Source organism: Periplaneta americana, chromosome 3 (genome assembly GCF_040183065.1).
Source record: "Periplaneta americana isolate PAMFEO1 chromosome 3, P.americana_PAMFEO1_priV1, whole genome shotgun sequence".
In the NCBI taxonomy this organism is placed as follows: Eukaryota; Metazoa; Arthropoda; class Insecta; order Blattodea; family Blattidae; genus Periplaneta; species Periplaneta americana.
In genome coordinates this window covers 71,940,030-71,962,923 of record NC_091119.1, presented here as the reverse complement: position 1 = coordinate 71,962,923, position 22,894 = coordinate 71,940,030, and the positions used below count along the sequence as shown (strand labels likewise).

Here is a 22,894-nt window from a genome sequence, read left to right as displayed (position 1 = left end):
GTAATATTTGTTTAGTTTTTGGAGGTGTCTGTCCAGAGTGCACAAATAATCGGGCGTGCATGTTTACTCTTATGTCCTACCCATTCCACTGCGACAGAGATAACAACCGATCTTGCAGCGGTGAGAACTCGCTCTCCAGATTGCATTAAGAAAATCCATCTGCCAAAATCCCTGGCGCGACCTATACAGCATTTTAACGGATTTAGCCGAATGTGTAAATGCTCTAAGTTCTCATGTACAACATGAAGAATGGCAACCAGAACGAAATAAAGAAATAATATAAGGTGACCTTATTCCCGAGAGTCGAAACTGGGACCAATGGGTAACTACTGCAGGAACCTTCTCTTACAAAATAGTAATTTTGCCGATCAGGCACGAATATTATTCTACACACGGCCTTAACTGCTTCTTGCTTCCTCTATGTATTAATATTTATTTAACCTGGTAGAGATAAGGCCGTCAGGCCTTCTCTTCTCCTCTACCTCTATGCTTCTGCACTTATAAGAGCATCAACTTATGAGCCATAAAACGCGAATGATCTTGTGATTGTAAAACCGATTCAACAATGTCATATTATATTACTAAATGCAAGAGTGGTATATCTAATATGCTAGGAATTTTACTAGTGACTCATTTTTGTAATTGTGCTTACTTGATGAAATGCGAGAAATATTGCTACATCATGAAATAGTACGTTATGACTCATAACATGAGCAGTGTTGCTAATTTAGAGACTTTGTCTCTAAATCTGGCAACTTTTAACTAGCGACAAAAATAAAATGCCGTGTATTGATAATGACTAATTTAGCTACTTTTGAACTGCTTTTTGGCGACTTCCCATACACTTCAGATGGCAAGATTGGACACAAGTTTTTTTTTTTTTTTTTTAAGTGCTGAAAGTTAAGCAAATTACATTTACAATCTGAAATCATTGGTCATTTCATTTGACTTGATAAAACTGAAACATCCAGGCGTCCCAGCTAAATTGGGAAGTCGTCTGGTCACCTTCAATAAGACTTGCAGTCATTAAGATCACAAATGAAAATTCACTGCTAAGGACAAGAAGAATACATTGTATTGGCATATTTAGACTTGCATATTTATGCCCAAATGTTTTAATTTTGACACTTGTTCCATCCACAGTCAACTTGCATTGTATGTGGAATCGAGTGATTGTCATAACTTTAGATTTTTGGCGAGATACAATGATTTTAAACTCTTTTTGCAGTTATGTGAAACTGGTGCAGTGATCACTGTAGGTCATCTTCATTTCCAGTGAATAAAACAATGTTAACTGCATAACATAAGATTTTTATGTTTTCATTTTCCATGGCTTACACTGCGTCTGTGGCTACATAGCTAGTATGCTGCCCTTCTGTCCAGGCAGCCCGAGTTCGATCCCCAGTCAGGTCTGGGTGGAATATATGTTGCAGAAGACAGACATTGCAGAGGGTTTTTTTCTTGGGGTACACCAACACACTCCACTTCCCTCCCATTTCATCTCTCATCTGTGATAGTAAAAATAGGTTGTGGTGATGTCTGGGCGTAGTACACTAATGCTGAGCTAGGTTCTAAGGCCTTGGGGCTCTGGGTTTAGGCTCGTCAGTATGATAGGAATAGGACCTTACCTGCAAGGCTCAGGTAGGATGGTCCATCTGTCAGTTGGATTCACGAATGCCACGCAGGCCATCCGTTGGACTTAGATAATATAATAATGAAATGCTCCTCACCTCTCTTCCCCTCTCCCTCCTCTCTGCTTTTTTCTTTTCTTTTTATTAACCAATAAGATAGAACCTTAAATCATTTTACGATTCAGCTGAAGGAGGTGATCAAATTTTATATCGGCCTCAAAGGACCACATTATCTAATTACTTTCTCTGCAGGTACTGGTGTTTCATCACTTAACTTTCCATTTTTTTTTTCTAATTTTTATTGTATTATCTGAGTATATTTTCAACTATTGGTAACTATAGTATAGCCATAAGAATTTATCAGTTGTATGATATATAAAACCTTTTGAAGTTGGATGTGAGCAAATCTGCTTAAATTTTAATAATTTAAATTAGATATCTTACTTTTTGGGAGTGTGAGAAATATTTTTGTTTACAGTGCAGAAAATGAACTATGTGGGCATAAGTATATGATTTCATTTCAGTATGTCTTGTAAATAATAGTTCAAGTTACTGCCTGCTGGATCGCATCTATGGCTGCATAAACTGCCTACTCAATCAAAGTTATTTTGCTGCTAGATGGCAGATAGTGCACATTGCTATTAACATTATCCCAATAGCAACAAGCACTACCTCCCACCTAGTGGCTACTAGCACATAAGCAGGCAGTGTAAGCAGTCATAGAATGTGGTTCAAGAAAATACTCTAATAATGGGAATATCATTGGCAACAAAAAGAATGACTATATATGTTATCTTCATGACACTAATTTTTTCTACTTTGTTTTGCCATCTGTTTCATATCTGACTTGCTTAGTGCACATTGAAACAAGGTTCTATAATAGTGTGTATTGATGCAGGTTTTACGGGCACCCAATGCGAGATAGATATAGATGAGTGCCAATTGAATCCATGCATGAATGGAGGTATATGCAATGATTTGATCAATACATTCCGTTGTGCCTGTGCAATTGGATTCACTGGGAACCGTTGCCAAATCAACATTGATGACTGTGAGAGTAATCCATGTCGCAATGGTGGAATTTGCCATGACTCCATTGCAGGCTATACATGTGGGTGTCCCCCAGGATTTACAGGTGAGTACAGTAACAGATCTGAAATTAAGAAACTTGATTTATCGAATGGTTAAAATCTATAACTAAAATAGGTGTATAGGTTTACACATACAGTATATTTGCTCTACATTTTTAGACATTCAAACTGTTGTGAAAACAATTGCAGTTGTAAGGATGAATAGATCATGTAGAATAAATAGCGCATTATTGCTAAAATCATTTCAGTTTCTTTAAATTTAGCCATATTGTACTACATTTTGGCATAGTCATCCAATGATGTGGGAAAAATCATCAGTAACTTTAATGTATGCCATGTGATGTTTGAATTGTAAAGGAATCAAATCTATGATAATAAGTCAGATTTACTTACTAAACAATTATGTTGATATGTAGGCCTATGCTTTCATTATTACTACTGCTCTCATTTTACTAATATTGTTACATCTATTGCTACCTCTACAGGCACCAACTGTGAGACAAATATTAATGACTGCCAAAGCTCCCCTTGTCATCGAGGCGAGTGTATTGATGGGGAGAATTCTTTCACTTGCAATTGTCATCCAGGCTTCACTGGTTACTTGTGCCAAACGCAAATCAATGAATGTGAGAGTGATCCCTGTCAGTTTGGAGGACACTGTGAGGACCTGATCAATGGTTATCAATGTCGCTGTAAATCTGGTACCACAGGGCCGAACTGCCAGATAAACATCAATGAATGCTACAGCAATCCTTGTCGCAATGGTGCCAAGTGCGTGGATGGTATAAACAGGTAAGTTAGGAACAGTGCATTACTACAGATTCGTGAAGAAGACTGAAACGTACTCTTTCTGAATGGCGTTGATATCTTGGATAGTATTTTAGGAAAGTAATATAAATTGAAAATTAAACTTTGGAAAGTAATTTCTTTAGGTTTGCTTTTTTTATTTTCAATGCAGTATATGAAATATATTATTGCGATGTAGCGAAGTACATATGATATTTCCGTGCAGAAATTCTGCTTTACCATGTGATGGAGGATAGGTGGAACGGAGAAAAATTCTCTCCGGCACCGGGATTCGAACCTGGGTTTTCAGCTCTCTGTGCTGATGTTCTATCCACTAAGCCACACCTATCCTTCATCATAATAACGCAGAATTCCTGCACGGAAATATCATATGTACTTTGGTACATCGCAATAATATGATAGGTGTAAATAATCACTTAGTGATTTAAGACGGTGCTCATTCCGTCGGATCCTGGTCACTTAGTCACTTGTAGTGAGTGCACTTCTGCACATCAGTGTGTTGGACATAGTGTATGCCACTGTCACACATCTGTGACACAGTGCATGAGGGTTGGCCACTAAAGGAAAACTAAGAGGTGGAACTTAAACTGAGAGGATTCAATCTGGCATTGGAATTGGAATCTGGTGTGGCTTAGTGGATAGAGCATTAGCACGTAGAGCTGAAAACCTGAGTTCGAATTCCGGTGCCAGAGAGAATTTTTCTCCATTCCAGCAGTATATGAAACTTGTCAGTCATAATCTATTATAAGTTGTGTTATATTTAATGTGAAAATAAAATATCATCATAATCTTGTACTGAAGTTTGAAGAAATTAGAACTAAGTACAAGAAAACACTTTTCTTTCTAACGAATGCTTCCATGTTCCTTACTGATATTTAGTACAGTTGCTTATCAGTGAAGTATTACTGAGTCCCGAGTATCCACCAGTTTGACAAATTCAAAATGGAGTAGGGCTGAAATTTCACACTGATGTTAAAATCGTGAATAGATGATGGTAAAGTAGTTCCCTCCATTCACTAAGTATTTTTATGTTCGATATTGAGCTGATTTTATTCATAATAGAGTTCATTGTTATCAATTTACAATAGGTTTGTAATCTATTATTTTCTCTTTGTGAACATAGTCATCGACAGTTTGCTGCAAGGAACATAACTTGTGTTCATGAATGGTGTTCTGTCCAAGATACTGCTTGTTGTTATTACACTGGAGTTTTGTGCATTGCAGGTATTCGTGTGATTGTGTTCCGGGATTCACTGGCCAGCACTGTGAAACCAACATCAATGAATGTGCAAGCAACCCATGTGCAAATGGAGGCGTCTGCATGGACCTGGTGGATGGCTTTAAATGTGAATGCCCTCGTGGATATTATGACGCACGGTGCTTGAGTGATGTGGATGAGTGTGCTAGTGACCCATGCATGAATGGAGGAACCTGCGAGGATGGTGTCAACCAGTTCAACTGCCGCTGTCTTCCAGGTTATGGAGGTGAGTGGAAGTCATATATGTACCTGTTCATTTGAATAATTTATTTTAATGGCACAATTTTAAAAGATACATTTCTAATTATTAGTAGTCATTTTGGATTTCGACATAAAATTGTTTTTACAATTTAATTGTTCCATCTTTCTTAGATTTTATAAAATATATTAGATCTTTCATTTTTTTATTTTTCTATAGTGTCATATATTCAACAAATAACAGAACTAAAATATTTACACAGTTTAAAAAAATATTTCGGAAAGGCCACTCATAATAATAGAACATTGCTAACAACAGTATATAAAATCACTAATCTAACGCAAATCTATGTTTAGGATTATGGCTTATGTATTGAATAAAAATAATATTAATACTTTCACAATACTGTGTATTGTTTATGTGTTAGTTATTGTTGCAAATCAGACATAAATCGAAGTAGGAACATAAAAACATTGATTTCCATTGGAAAAAATTGCTGTAGTGTTCAAAGTGCCACAAATTAGTGTTGAAGTGTGAAGAATTTTGTACTTCATGAAGTATACTTTCTCAAGCCAGCAATTATTAACCATTTGTGTACTTTTGAATTTACACTGAATAAGCATATGTATGTAAGTGCACTGTCAAGAGATGAAGGCAAGATGTTGCATAGCCAAACTAAAGAACTTTCGTTATATGTTTCAGTATTTTCAGTAACAATTGTGAGTGATATGATATGAAGCCAGATAACTGCTTCTAAAAGTATAGTTTAAAATTACGTTCGTAACTTATGAAGTCATTATGTTTACCATACAGGAAAGCGATGTGAACAGGATATTGATGAGTGTGGCTCCAATCCTTGTCAGCATGGAGGCATGTGCAAAGATCATCTAAATGCATATTCCTGCGAATGTTTGCCTGGTTACACTGGAGCCAACTGTGAGACCAATGTGGATGACTGTGCTATTAACCCGTGCAAAAATGGGGGCTCCTGTATCGATCTTGTCAATGACTACAAATGTGTGTGTGAACTGCCTCACACCGGCCAAGATTGCCAGGACAAGCTGGATCCCTGCACTCCGAACAGGTGTGTAAATGAAATTTTAGTTGCTTTTTGCATAGCTTTTATTTAAAGTTCCTTCATGATATCATAATTCTGGCGTTATAATTTTTTTTTTAATTTCTATGCAAACATACAAAATTTGATTACACAACAGACACAGACATTTAAAGAGCTTTTAGTATAAATTTGTTCAAAATGAATATCTTCCAATATTAAGAAATGGTCCTGAAAAGTATGTTCGTTGGGTCTTTTCTGATCCCAGTTACTGACTGCCACCACCACCACCACCACCACCACCACCACCACCACCACTACCTACGTAACCTTTTTTTTTTTTTTTTTGAACTTTGAACCTACTGTACATAAATAATTCACAAGTAACATGATTCCTATTCTTGTAATCATCACATTGAGATCATATTTTAAAAAGCACAGAATAATAGTCAAAATGCAAAGGATATGCATCCAATATGTAGGCTTATTGAGGAGAAATATCCAGGAATCAAATTATTGTTGTAACCATAGTATGTTGTTTATGAAATCTGCAGTAGTGATATTTATCCATTGAGTCTCTATTTCCAACCTAACTCTATAGAAATAATATATATATATATATATATATATATATATATATATATATATATATTTTTTTTTTTGTAAAAATGCAGTGTATCTTGGATTTGATACGAGTAGGATTGTTTTTCTCGTGCAATATCTGTTTACCTTCTCTGCTTTCTTTTGTCATTTCTTGCTTCTTTAAAGGATATCATAATAAGGTTAGTTTTCAATAACTGAATATTGCACATGAATATTATCATTCTGGTTTCTGGTTTTGGTGATGAAATATGACACTAGTACCATAATTTTTTTATTAAATTAAACAGTTTTCAATGTTTAATTTCACAGTTTCTTCTGTTTCCATTGGGATCTTGTCACAAAGTTTTACTGAAAATTAAAAAGTTTTCTGATAATTGAAAGTAAAAAACTTTGTGGTGATATTGGATGTGAATACACAAGAAGTGTATTGCTGACAAGCATGAGCTTAATATGTCAACATTGCTGTTGTAGGTGTCACCATGGAGCTCGCTGCTCTCCATCCAGTAATTTTCTAGATTTCGCTTGTACTTGTGGATTGGGCTACACAGGTCGCCTCTGTGATGAAGATGTTGATGAGTGCGTTGTATCCTCACCATGTCGTAATGGTGCTACTTGCCGCAACACAAATGGCTCATATCACTGTGTTTGTGCAAAAGGTTATGAGGGTCGTGACTGCGTTATCAATACTGATGACTGTGCATCATGTGAGTATTGTAACCATATTACTTAATTTGTTTGCTAAAATCCTAGAAAGGTTGTTTTTATGAAGTTAGTAATTTAGACTCTTAAATTGTAGTTAGCCAACTATATACAATTAATTAGAAGTGATTGTTGATTGATTTGCTGTATTAATTGAAAAATTGGTTTATGTCCCATTAACATTTTTGTTCCCAGTTTCAATTCTTATCAAAATTCTTAAAATCAAGCAATGTTTGAGATATATAGGAACTAGAAAATGATATTAGCAGCTATGCAAATACATATCATTAAAGTTTCATGTATGTATTTATTAATCATTACAATTAGAATAATGCAGTGAGGCATAATTTTGTATGACCTCTACTTCAAATAATACCCACAAAATTCAGCACACATGTTCACTAGTGTGGCAAGTGATGAATTGCAGCTTTGCAATCTTACCAACATAGGCAGTGATACACATATAATGGCATCTGCGAATTCAGATATTTGCTAATGCATTGGCTGTTTGATGTGAAAAAATAAAATAAAATCAAAAGGAAAGAAATCTGGAAATGGTGTAAAGAGTGGAAGGATTTCCCAATTCTAGTTATGTACCAATGCTTTCACTTTATGATGGTGTTAAGATGTAGCATTATTTTGAAACAGGATGAAATGCTATTGCGACAAGTGTGACTGGTTTCATGAGAGGGAAGATTACATCTCGTAAATAGCTCAAAATTTCTTGGCAATTGGAATTTTCACAAAGTTTTTTTGGAGTAAGACTGCTACAGTGTTGAGTCTCGCCTGGCCTGGTGCTTACATAGATAATCACATTTTTAAAGATGCACAAAGCCTGCTCACTTCATTTGTTTTATATAATGTGACAGCCACGTGAGATTCGATCTCACGACCGGCAGGAGGAGGGCAAGGTCGGCCGTGAAGTTGCGCATGCATCTGCTTCCTGGGTCATGTGCTGTGGCGTAGAGAGGAGAGGAGAGACAGCGACCGTGGCAGAAAGGGAAGAAATCTAGAAATTTCGACGGATGTCCAGGAGATGGCACCTCTCGAATTCTCTGGATTTCTTCCCTTTCTGCCGCGGTCGCTGTCTCTCCTCTCCTCTCTATGCCACAGCACATGCCACAGGAAGCAGATGCACGCGCAACTTCACAGCCGACCTTGCCCTCCTCCTGCCGGTCGTGAGATCGAATCTCACGTGGCTGTCACAATATATATAAAACAAGAATAAGTTGCTTTCTTTCAGGATTTATGATTCATCTGTGCTACACTGTTTGCAATAACAACTGGATTGTGTGCTGAATGTTTAAACTGCTGATGACAATTACACAATATGGCCCAAAATATAGTATATTGAAATTTGACTACGTTGTATTTGCAGCTCAGTGAGAAAAAATTGTCGACATTGTTAATTGTTACTTATGCTGAAGAAGGCTGTGAAAGACATGTAATCAAAATTATGCCCAGAATTCTAGGAAGAGAATTTCTCGTAGAGCATTATTTTTGTTGATATAATCTTACAATTGATTGCGATGACTGAGTTAGTGTGAAATCAGTATGCGAATTTTATCAAGAGGAATTTCATAAAAATATTAATGACAGTCGGGCCTGTTTCAACACTGGGTGTCATCAGTGTGTCTCGAACTACTGCAGCTCCAGCTCGTCTTGATTTTCGGAGATTGCTGTTGTCAGTGGTGGGGGGTTGTTTCACATAGAATAACAAATGTTACGCACAGATTGAAGGATTACCAATGGATTCACTCATATCAAGCATATTAACATACATAATATATAGAACAAACACACATACTAAATGCTGACAATAACAAACACGCGGAATATAATGGGCAGAAAACAAATAGAAAATCTACATCAACAACTAAACAAATTACATGCCAAATTAAAGTATACAATCACAACACACATACACAATTCATCAAACCATCCCATACAACATAAAAATGCAGCTTTCCGTACAATGACACACAGATTAATTAATATACCAACGAACAATGATAACTACATTTGAGGGCTCATTGCCAAAGTTGCCTAACCCACACATTTTTAAAGCAGTGATTTCTGCACAGAATGACTGTAAATTACCATTTATATGTGTGCCAAAGTATTTGTACACTAGACAGATATTAGATTATGGTAAAGGAGAAATAATTTCCAATTGAGAGCATATAATTTAAAAAAAAAACGACGTCTGAATTTAGACTTTAGTAACTTTTTTTCATTGTAATTGTGGTTTAGGGAACTGTAGCACTAAGTCACTCATTTAAGAACTAAATACAATAAAATATATAGCACAAGACCACAGATACAACCCTAATATAATAGACACACTAATAAAAAAGGCAAAACAAAAATATAACAAACCAACACAAACAACATACGGGAATAAATATACAACATTAACATATCACAATACCAATACACATAAAATTGCAGCTACATTAAAAAAAAAATAAAATGAAAGATAGCATATATGTAAACAAATAATACAATACATATAAAACAAATAATACAATACAGAAATATCTAAACACATCAAACTAACAAATAAATACAATCCAACAGGAGTTCACAAATTAAAATACAATAGCTGTCCAGATTTATACATAGGACAGACTGGAAGATCATTCCAAATAAGATAAAATGAGCACATTAAAGCAATAACTAAACCATATATCACATCATATTGCGCAGAACACATTACCAATAACAGTCATAACTACAACAACATAGAAACAAATATGGAAATACTATACATCACACCAAAAAGCCCACAATTAAACATATTAGAACAGCGCAAACTATACAAGCACACAATAACATATCCACAACATATACTTAATACACAATTACAATTCAATACACATACATTATTTGATCTCATAATACACGACATACAAACAACCTCCCACTATCATAAGAGCAGCATACCCCCACAACTGAAGACAGCAATTGCCGAAATCAAGTCGAGTTGAAACCGCAATAGTTCGAAATACACTGATGACGACACTAAATCGGTGTCGAAACAGGCCCATCTGTCATTAAGGTATATTATAGATTGACAAATTGAACTGAAACCCTGACCGAGTTCCTACGTGAGCGCTGGCTGTCTTGGGGAGGAGCAAGTGAGCAAGCATGGGGGGAAGGGAGAGAGCACTATGCACTATGTGACTATGTACTTGCAGGTCCACTCACAGTTTGTCAAACCTGCTAACAAAAGCATTAAAAGGTTGAGTAGTTGCCTGCAATGCTAGCATAATGGAACCTTCCTAGCTGACAGTTGAGGCAAAAATGAAGAATCCGTTATTCTGGTAATACTGGAGAGTGGTTCGGTTCTTCTATTGGACGTGATGCCCACACACACACCCTCTCAGATATTTAGGTGGTGATTGGTGACTGAATGACGAAGAGCGAGGGAAAGAGAAGAAAGAAAGAGAGAGAATCCAGAAGTTGGCGTGTTTTACAGGGTTTCACTTGAAGTTGTCAAACTATACTTTTTTAACATTTGTACCACTTTTCACGTTTTAATTTTAAGAAAGGTATGTATTTTTATATAAGTATTAAAGTACAGTAAATAATAAAGACAAGTGAATTTCATAAAGATCTACCATCTTGGTAAATAAGTTCAGGCGAATTGGCTCAGTTTCATGGCAATGCAAAGAAAGAAGTGGGAGGAGAATAGAGCTACAGGCAATATACATATAGGTGTGATGTTTGAAAAAAAATTGCATTCTCCTAAGAAAAGTCAGCAACATGATAGCTAAGGAATTAAATCTAAAGTGAACAATTCGGCAAATGATCCATAAATTGGGTGCATTTTCATACTGCATACAGGTTAGTCACCATCTTTAAGCACGTGATTTAAATCAAAGGCCTTTGTATTATGCTCAGACTCTTGAAAATATGTATCAAAATAAAGATTTTCTGTCCAATATCTGATTTTCGGATGAATGTCATATTACATTGAATGGATACATCAACAAGCAAATGACAAGATTTCTTGGATTCGAAAGGCCAACTGATAGTTTGACACATTCTCATTACAGCAACAAGATCACAATTTGGTGTGCCCTGAATTTTTGTACACATAATCACGGAGTGATAGATAATGATGTGTTGGAATTTCATTTCTCTGAGTCAATTAGTTTCTGAGTTATTAACAAATATATTTTGAAAAAAATTTGTGTATTTGAAAACGAAATGTGTCATCCGGGAACTCTACCAGACACCGATCCAAGTTTTCCCCTCTATATCCACAGACCTCAAAGTGGGCTGACAATCGTCAAGCAACCAACATTGAGTGCACACTAACTTAAATTGTGGTTTTCTGTTAGGTTCTGGGTTCAATGGTCCAGCCCCGGAACAATTTTTCCCTCGAAATTATTAAAATCAACTTTAAATGGAGTTATATCTGAATGCTTGATTTGCATGAAATGTGTCGCTCAGTTTTTCAGTAAAATGTCTGAAATTTTTTTGCAAGACTTGTGGCATATTTAGAAACCCACTACATATTAATTTTCCTATATCTTTACTACAAAAGGGGAAACATGTTTATAACCACTGCATATATAAAAATTAAAATTTTCCATTGCCACTATAAATATTTAATTTTTTTATTTCAGAAAGCATTTAATCATTGAAACCCATACACTATTTTGTTAATCACAGTATATGAAACATGCATAAAAAATTTCATGTTCCTAACATTAAAATTGTAAGAATCTTCACATTTCGAACCTGACGAAATGTGCTGAAAAAAAGTGTGGTTAGAATTTGCGTGGAATGAAAAGGGTGTAGCTATTTGTATATTGCATAAGTTTTATGCTTCCCAGCATCGCAGAGTATTGAAACTTGCTCAACATATAAATAAGAGATTGCTGATTCATTTTTCATAAGATAACGAAAAAGCTATTTTTGGCTGAAAATGAAAAACAGAATACAATCAATAATGTATACATGTATTAAAAACTCCCCCCATAACTGTAAACCGGGAAAAGTATCACCAAATGATTAAACCAACCTTTTGTTCAAGATTTAAGAAGATTTTGTGCCAGTAGATATCTTCCTTTCCATTTACAATGGTTGCAACAAGATAGTGCTACTTCAAACAATGCAAGATAGTCACTAGAACTTATACACCAGCACTTTTCGCGACAGCTGATTTCCAGAAAACGAACACTTCTTTCCTGCAAACTCTTCTAATTTTACACCATCTGTTGCTTATCTGTATAGTATCGTAAAAGAGCTTGTATACAGAGATGTTACCCACAAACATCATTTAGTTGAAACAAAACATCAGACGTGTCTTCCACTCTATAATAAAAGAGACAATGAAAAGCATATTCAATAATTTTCAGAAGTATTACGAAACATATGAGGAATAATGGACAGTTTTTAATACATGGATACATTATTGATTGATATGCTTTTCAATTAAATTTCATATTCTTTAGTTTCGGTGTAGGCTACTTTGTTCTGGGCCATACTGTAAATTTGTCTTAGTGTAAGGGTGACAGCTAAAATGGCCTTGCCAGAAACCCTTAAGATCACATTCCAATCATTCTAATTGCCAAGAATTTTTGCGCGACTTATAATATGTAAGACTACAATATATTTACCATTAATTGATGTTGATGGTGAAACATCACATGAGAGACAAAAATTCGAATGTCCATATTTGGTACATAATCAAGAATAGCTTCGTCGTCATCTTCACCGTCACCATCACCATCGTTGTTCCTATTAAGCTCTAGGAATCTGTTACATCTCCTTTGATCACACCACCTCTTCCAGAAGTGACTAAAATCTATTTGACCTCTTTGTCTGTTAATGTTGATAGAAACATTACAGAGAACATTAATTAATTCATTGTCATGGATGTATTCATGACACATCCACTGTCAAAATTCGAGAAAGGAGTGCTATACTCTGTGTCTTACAATATTAGATACAAAAGTGTACCGTACATATGTATGTGTGCTGGTTGCTAATCTCTGTCTCATTTGGGAATGCGAGTAGAAATTAATTTTAGTTTAAATCTCACTGAATTAACCTGTTTCGGTGTTAAATTCTCCTGCTTTAATAAATTACAGAAAGTAAAAACATTCAGTGAATATTGTACAGTATTGGATGACACATGGAGACATGTGAGGAAAACTGTTCCACTCATGATGCATCCAAGTGCTGTTTCCCCTTTTGCTTAGTTTGATTTTGTTCCCTACTTTCCATAAGCAGACAACTGGCAATATAATCAATTTTTTTTCAGCATTTGTTAATTGTGGATTGAGTGACTCATTTGTCTGTTGACTGATGTGCTTTTTCACAGTGCTTCATAAAACAAGTCCAAGGACTATAACAATAGTCCCCTTAAACAAGAAAAAGAAAAGAAGGAAAAAAAGTAAATTTATTCATGGCAAATAGAGAAACATAATTTATAATTTTTTTTTTTTTTTCAAGAATTTACTACTGAAATGTAAAGTGCTGCATGAATACAGATTTGATAATTTGCAAATAAAGCAAGAGCTCAGTGCAAAATATAAATGGCCCTTTTCTGGTCATCGGAAAAATGGCACAATAAGTTGAAAAGTGTAATAATTAAGGAGCGGATTCCTATGTAATTAAATATTATTTTTGCGTGTGATAAAACACAATTAACAAAGTTAAAAATTCCGAACATGAAGTTTCAAGTTTAAAACCCGAATTTTATTTCACATAAAAACACATATTTTCACAAAAAAATTATGTAAATACATATTTTCAGGAAATATATTATAAACACATAAATCTTGGAGTTTTCTTACTTAAATAATTTTTTTACAAGAACTTTTAAATATTTTAAAACTAAACCAATTATATCACTCAGAAGTACGTTATCTTTTTTAAGAATTCTTGGTTGCTTCGTGTTTCTAAGCGCTGTGTGGTGAATCCATGATCCATTTTCGTAATAGTATCGCCTCAAGTTTTGAGAAATGCTAGTCAGCATATCAGTGTTATTATTAGAGTATAAATTAACATGGACAAGGAGGAGAGATCTTGTAACACAAAATTAGGAATGTTTATTGTTGCTGAAGATGATTTCATTCAACGCTTTGTTTATGAAACACAACAGATAAGAGCTCGGGTATGAACATTATTTAATTTAAACAAATCTCGCGCCTCTCGCTCATGTCTATCAAGTAAGGCAATATATCTTGTTGTGATTCCCTGTTATTGGACTTCGTCAATCGATATCCTTCAAGATATGCTGAAAGATGATTGTTTAAAATACGATTTGGCTTTCCTATTAGCAAATTTAAGCTTTTTGTGTGACACCATAAATAAACTCGAAACATTCAAAAACCTGTTGTCTGAAACAGGAAGGTGCGTGCCGTGGAAATTAAACTAGACTCGCTACCAGGTTCAAAAGCACAATTACTAAGGGGCAAATTCCAGAATGTGTTTGGGAAAAACAGTGGATATAAAAAAAAATGTGTAAAGTTGCTCAAGTATTGGAGAATGTGCCTGTAGGTGAAATTGACGTTATTCAGAGATAATCGGCATGCATTTGTGATGGAGAATTTGGAGACGACCTATGTTGTTCACTGCAATTCTTGGCCAACTACTAGCACTCAAGTGTGGTTGGTGAGTACCTAGTAACATTTTTTTTCAAGCTAAGTAAGGTATTTTTGTCATATTAAAAAAAAATAGTTTTTTATTTTTAGCAAATATTTTCGTACTTTTCAGCACATAAAAAATAAATATATTTAAATTTTTTAACATATAAAAATCCGCTCCATAGTAATAATTGTTGTTTAGTCAACTGTCCGAAGACAGGTCGGAACCTTACAAGTGATTCCAACATGGCACCACTTATGAGGCAACTAGGCCAGGAGATAATGGGGTAGGGTGCCAGTTCCTATCTCCCTCCATTGCATACATCGCTGATTAGCTACATATTCCACTAATCAGTGTAATAATACTAGGTGAATTTTCTAAAGATGTTTTGTGTTGGACTATTTATAGTTTCTATAAAATGGTACAATGATTTTTCATACTCATGAAGATACACACTGATATTAAGAGTAAAATAATGATTTGAGTAAAAACAAAGTCAGTATAGGAGGTCTTCCCCTGCAAAGCTAATCCAGCTAAACACTGCAGTTAAGTGAAACGAAGGTAATAATAAAATAAGATTTCATACCACCATAAAATCTTATATTACTGTTTGGAAATTAATATGTAAAACTCGTCATCGTGTGTAATGAAGTATTGCAACATTGTACTCAACCTCTATTGATAAATGTCATGTGTCATCGAATAATTCGCCTGGTATAAAGTCACATCCCTTTATAATATGCGTACGATAGGTATTTTAGAATTAATTATTGTTTCCTTTGGACTCATATTTTGAATATGGCATTATTGTACATTTTCACTAGGTCCAATGCTTTATCTGAACTTACTATTTACTGACTTCAATCATTCATTGGTTCTACCATCTTATTTGAGTGCATCCTCGTTGTCTAATAAAATGGAAAGAAAATGATAAATAATAATATTAATAGTAGCGGTGACATTTGTGATGATTATGGTGATGATGGTACTACCGCTGCTGCTGATGCTGCTGCTGCTGTTGATGCTAATGATGATGATGACGATGACGATGTTTATGTGTTTCAGTTCCATGTCAGAATGGGGGAACATGTCTGGATGGGATTGGTGACTACACATGTCTCTGTGTAGACGGTTTTGGTGGCAAACACTGTGAAATAGACGTGGATGAGTGTATTTCTTCTCCATGCCACAATGGTGCTACCTGCAATCAATATGTTAACTCCTACACGTGTACATGCCCGCTAGGATTTTCTGGTATCAATTGCCAGACTAATGACGAAGACTGCACAGAAAGCAGTTGTATGAATGGTGGAAAGTGTGTTGATGGTATCAACAATTATACCTGCATCTGTCAACCAGGGTAAGTAGAAATTAAGTAACAATTCGAATAATTTTTTTAACATTAATGAGTACAGATGTGATTGAAAATCTCATTACTGAAAGAGAAGAAGCAAATTCTGTCCGTTTCTGAATTATGAAAATTGTTATTAGGAAGAACAATTTTTCATAATATTTAATAAGTAATTCCATTATTTTTTTGGAGTTTTATATTGCTCGGAAGCTAACACTCTTTATCATAATATCATTAGTTCATATTTTCCTTATTATGAAGATGGTACACAGTAGGTTCATCTCTTTCTGATTGCTGTCCAGGGCATGAAACAGTCTTTTTTTGGAGCTTTCATTGTTTAAATGTTTATTTTTGGATCATAATCATAAAGAGGGTTTTAATTAATTTTACCCCATTCTTGTATACATTCTTTTAACACTTATATAATCACTGATCAACTGTTAAGTTATTTAAATTACTAAGTAGCTTAACATTTAATCAGTAAATAATTTTAGCTGCATTTATTGCATAATTGAAATAATAATTGTTTCTTGTAACAGGTATACAGGCTCAAATTGTCAATACCGCATCAATGAATGTGACAGTCACCCATGCCTAAATGGTGCCACATGCCATGATCAGATCAAGTATTACACATGTCACTGCCCATATGGCTACACAGGCAAGCGTTGTGACTCTTACGTGGACTGGTGCAGCACTGAGCCATGCATGAACCAGGCCACGTGCAAGCAGACAGAGAATATGTACACCTGCTTGTGTGGGCCTGGTTGGACGGGGAAAGTATGTGATGTAGAGATGGTATCCTGTAGTGATGCAGCTCTACGTAAAGGTAGGTTTTGCTTGTGTTGAGGGTAGAGACAAGAGTTGCATATCATGCTGGATTCAAAATTTGATGGAAAATGTGATTAAGACTAATGCATTCAATGGGTCTACTGTATGATATTCAGAAATGGAGCTGTGCTTCTAATTATGGCAGGGGTTTCCAAACTTTTGTACTTGCTCCTCCCTTTGAACATTTCATAAATTTTGCTTCCCCCTACAAATAAAGTGAAAATAAATAATAATATTTCACCTATGATACGTTTACCTGAATTCATTTAATTTAAGAGATTTAAATAAACTGCAATTTAGCCTAGTTTATTCAAATTGATTGGCTGCCTCCTTGAACATTACAGTTCATACTGAAACCGAGATTTCGAAATGGCTGCTCTGAGAATGTGTTCCATGTTTATCACAAAGCAACAGTTTGTTCTGATGGCTGCTATCCAGTTTGACAAATTTAGAATGTTCTAAAAGAAAGGACATTCTTAGCTTTCCTGCTAAGATGTGGGATCAACTTCTCAATGCTCACCCAAAATTCTGTACCATACATGATTTCTTAGAGAATTGAAGTTATAAAGTAATGTTACAAAACATGTGAGTTTACTTCTAAAAGTGTGAAGTCATAATTTTGAGTTGAATTAGCATGGAATGTATCCATAACCCACGTGTATCATTCCTGAAAATACATGTTGGACTCTAGCTAAACCAAGTGACCTTTGATGCTCTATTTAATTTCTGTTTTACTTATTTTCACACTTTGTTGCTCACAGAATCTTTGAAACAAGTGGACATGTTTAAAGATTTCTTCTCTAGTTTTCCAACACATAAGGTCATATTCCCAGTAAAGGCCTATACTATGAACATGTTTGTATTGCTTTCTTGCATACTTTACCTATTGTTCTTCACGGGACTTAGTTCCCGTCTCTGTTAGTGTGGTAATTTAAATATTATATAAACCCTGATAAAATATTTTAGACTTGGAGAACATGAATATTAGTATAGGTAGAAAATTATTTCCTGCACATGCTGATGAATCTCTCATATTAACATTCCTTCTAAGCCAGTTTTAATCTTAACAGTAAGTGCTTTTGTTTTAACGCCCCTTTTGACTCCCGACACTCATAAATTGCCAATTGATAAGGACAACACTTGAGTCGATAAGGTTTCAAAGGCACAGTCCTGACATGAGTCACGTTACCTACCTCATGTGTTATCATGATTCAGTCTTTAAACACTGAAGTTGCTTGGTTTCTGGTCGTGTTGCATATTAAAGTAATTATTTGTGCTAACTATACAAAACTAGTGTTTTATATACAATATACACCAGCGTTTCTCAAACTTTTTTGAAGTGGGGACCACTTTTTTAAGTCAGAACAGTTCCGCAGACCACTTACTCTTGTTCCCTTCGAAAGCAAATTTTATCATTTTTGTAGCATATTTTAATACCAGTATACTTATATTTTAAAATAGAATTAATTAATTAATTTAATTAAATAAATTTTATGTTAGTATTAGTTACGTTAATGTTAATAGAAGAAAATTCATTTTTGTTTCTTTAATAATTCAAGGCTATTAGAGTTTGGATAATCTTTAACTTCTTAACTAGAAATAAATAAATGTTGGTACTTACATTAATGAGATGGATGAGCTTGCCGATTCTTGTGCAGTTGTTTTATATTTTGATGTATGCTGGTAAGCTTAAATCGGAAATCATCACATACATCAAGTCGATTTCGGTAGCCTACTTTGTTTTTATTGGAGTTAGTGATGAAAACCCTGTCTCACACAGATACGTAGAAGCAAACTGAATTATAATCTCTAAAGCACCATTGTACAGTTCACTGTATTCTCTTTTCACTTGTGATGAGGTCCAGAAATTGACCATATCTTCCGCTTGGAATTTCATTTTAAGTGTGGTGTCATTCGAGAGTTCAATTAACTGTTCTCTTTCACTCAATGAAAGTTTGTTAGTTTCAATATCGCAATGAAAGTGATCACGAACCCATGAAAGTCCGTCATATTTACTTGGAAAATAAGTTTCAAATTGTGACCTCAGAGTTATATTATTAGTGTACGATGTACGATGCACATTTCAATGTGCAGAGTGGGTGTTGGAAAAACTATTAAGAAAGTCATAAATACATGAAAAGGTTCGGTACTTTGGTCCTCTGTTATGAATTCGTGTGGTCCCTGGCTGGGTTGAAACAATTTGAAACCTCTGAAAATAACTTCCGAACTTCCCATGCCCTGATGAAAACTGCATTATTATGAAATATACTGATAATTTATTCTTGTCAAGTCTGTTGGGAAATACAGTTGGTTTCTTATTTAGGGCTCCACTTTTGATACTGAGCCGTTGTTCATTACAATGTTCTTTCATGTCTCTTTTTAGCACTTTTCTAATATGTACAGTAGGACACTTAATGTAAGCACACTCTGAATTAGAATGAGCAGCTGTTTTGGCCCTGGGCATATTATGTTTCTGCAGCCATTGTTATATTTCTGTTTTCTGCCAATCTGTGTTGGATAATTTGTGTAATATTCTGGATTTATAGCTGGAGTTTATGTGAATATGTTAGGAGAAAATCCACAAACGATTACGAAAAACGCGGAAATTTTACTTGAAGCAAGTAAAGTGATAGGTTTGGAAGTGAATCCCGAAAAGACAAAGTATATGATTCTGTCTCGTGACCAGAATATTGTACGAAATGGAAACATAAAAATTGGAGATTTATCCTTCAAAGAGGTGGAAAAATTCAAATATCTTGGAGCAACAATAACAAATATAAATGACACTCAGGAGGAAACTAAACGCAGTATAAATATGGAAAATGCGTGTTATTATTCGGTTGAAAAGCTTTTGTCATCTAGTCTGCTGTCAAAAAATGTGAAAGTTGGAATTTATAAAACAGTTATATTACTGGTTGTTCTGTATGGTTGTGAAACTTGGACTTTCACTTTGACAGAGGAACAAAGATGAAGAGTGTTTGAGAATAAGGTTCTTAGGAAAATATTTGGGACTAAAAGGGATGAAGTTACAGGAGAATGGAGAAAGTTACACAACACAGAACTGCAAACATTGTATTCTTCACCTGACATAATTAGGAAAATTAAATCCAGACGTTTGAGATGGGCAGGGCATGTAGCATGTATGGGTGAATCCAGAAATGCATATAGAGTGTTAGTTGGGAGACTGGAGGGAAAAAGACCTTAGGGGAGGCCAAGACGTAGATGGAAGGATAATATAAAAATGGATTTGAGGGAGGTGGGATATGATGATAGAGACTGGATTAATCTTGCACAGGATAGGGACCGATGGTGGGCTTATGTGAAGGTGGCAATGAACCTGCAGGTTCCTTAAAAGCCATTTGTAAGTAAGTAAGTAAGTATAGCTGGAGTTTAAAAATCTGTCAACAACCACTCTTTAAGAGTGTTGGCACTCATTTCATAACGGTAATCAGAATCTCTGTTCTTTGGTTGGAATGAAGAAAACACTTACTCTCAGGTGTAAAACTGGTTTATGCTGACCCTGCACGACATGATAAGTTTGTCATCTTTTCCTAGAGATACTTTGAACACATTCAGACGAATCTTGCCATATTATGTCTTTCCTGGAGTCATTTTAATTAATCCAGGTCTCGTTCAGATAAAATATGAGTCTGGAATAACCTGTACTTCTTATATTGTGGATTGTACATAGAAATTTTAAACTGGCAGCAGCAATGTCACTGCTTTCCAGAAGAAATTTTCGACCATCATTGGTTTGTCTGTATCTAAGTCCAAAGGATTTTAAAATTGTGTACATTGGTAATACGGAACCCCGGTATTTTATTTTCTGCCTCATTAAGCTAACCAACTTTTTGGCCATTGAAAATTCGCCCTTATCATACAAATCAGATATGATTTGGTATAAAACACATTTCTGGAAATCATCTAAATTTGTTGCATAGTTTTGCACTAAGAGATGCTTTCCGGGAGACCTAAGAGTGCTCACCTCCTATTTTAGCTGACTCTTTGTCCTCTCTAAGAATATTCGTTAATGCAGTCACACAACAAACTTGAGCTGTTAATTGCTGACTGAGCGAAATTTGTACAATCGCTCACTTCTGTGATCGACAGTTTTTAGAAATTATTGTACACATTAAAAAACCATAGTTGTGGCCTGCTTATGTAAAACTTTGCGAATAGTGTCACTGTCACACGGTTTACTGAAACTAGGCTTGCTAAATTACATTATGAAACTGAACCTTTTAATAACTTGGAACACATTGTCATCACATACTTGTGATTGAGAATTATTGAGAAATGCAGTCACAGCTGTTCAATTTTAGTTTGACAGATCAAGGGTCATTGTATTTATGTTAACTTCAAGGCTAGCGCTTATTTCGCCAGACATGAGATTTGTATAGTCAACTTTGATAAAAAAAAAAAGAGCTTTTTCTCATGACAGTATAAAAAAAGTCCTGTATGTAATTTATTTTGTGTGCATAAAGAAAGAAATAAAAACACTTTGTCACAGTGAGCTATTACTGTTGTTAACTAGACATTGTTGCAGGCAGGGTGCGAATTAAGATTTCTGATGAGGAGGGATAGAATCCTAGATAGAGATTACCATACATAAAGTTATTATTATCCTCATTTGATACTGCTCAATGCTTGGTCGCACTGAGTTGCTTGTCTTGCATCTTGATCATAATAATAATTATATCCATGAGCAGGCTTAAGATAAGATGTGTAATTCCTAAGTTATTGATTGTTGTCAGCTTGTCGGTGATGATAATACATCAATATTATTTTCTTTGCTTACTTTATACTGTACTTTATAAAGTATACTTGTATTAAAACAATTATATTTTGTGAGGGGGGAATAGAAGTTATCCCTGGCAGGGATGTTAATATCAATTTATGAGGGGGGGGGATAACTTTCCAACAGAGGGGGAAATCCCCCCCCCCCCGTTAATTCGCACCCTGGTTGCAGGAATTTCATTTGGCTGATAGTTGAAAAACAACCACATCTAGCCCTGTCTCATGTTCATAGTTGTTCTGAGTTCACTATAAATTTGGATTACAGGCTCCATTATTCAATATGACATCTCTATGAACTGATTTCCCAAAAGCAAGAGTACCTTTTGGTGTTGAGAGATACATATTTGATATCTATGCATATCGTGCACGAAAGCATGCTTAAAATGAACTTCTTAAATGTCACTGATAAACAGTTTTATTTAGGTCTTATATTTGTACTTTTAACCAAATTCCTTGTAAAGTTCAGAACAGGTCATACTTCATCTAGGAAACACATTTATTTACAATGTAAGGATGCAGATAGATTGGTGAAAATATAATAATTAATGTTTGGTGCTCGTAATTATTTACTTGTCAATATTAAAATCATGCTGATGTGCATAATAAAATTATTTTTATATTCAAAGCCAAAGATAAAGTAAAAGGCCAAATTTATATTAAATTGATATAAAAATTCCAACATTACACAGAAATACACGGATTCATAATTATGCACAACTGTACATAATTATACAGAACAGCAATATCTGTGAAACATTGTGCCACTATTGATGCTCTTTGCTCAAACAGAAATGTTTTTAATTTGTATTGCCCATGTGGTGTATCATGACATTTTGAGTACTAGAATATGGGAGGGAGGCTGGGAAGAGGAAAGAGCAATTCCAAATTTACTAATTATTTGAATGAATTTTTTCTTTCTTTCTGCCTTCCATACCTCCATACTAATGATTTTCATCAGGCCCAGT

The 22,894-nt window shown here is 34.9% G+C and overlaps 1 protein-coding gene across 1 annotated transcript in view; it reads left to right on the top strand.

Annotated features, from left to right (window-relative positions):
* N (neurogenic locus Notch protein) overlaps window positions 1-22,894 on the top strand; it is a 433,061-nt gene that overhangs the window by 371,967 nt on the left and 38,200 nt on the right. The window contains exons 8-14 of the mRNA XM_069820749.1: window positions 2,530-2,766; window positions 3,208-3,514; window positions 4,754-5,013; window positions 5,800-6,070; window positions 7,115-7,347; window positions 16,016-16,310; window positions 16,841-17,130. Coding sequence (XP_069676850.1) covers window positions 2,530-2,766; window positions 3,208-3,514; window positions 4,754-5,013; window positions 5,800-6,070; window positions 7,115-7,347; window positions 16,016-16,310; window positions 16,841-17,130 — 1,893 coding nt within the window. The remainder of the gene's footprint in view (window positions 1-2,529; window positions 2,767-3,207; window positions 3,515-4,753; window positions 5,014-5,799; window positions 6,071-7,114; window positions 7,348-16,015; window positions 16,311-16,840; window positions 17,131-22,894) is intronic.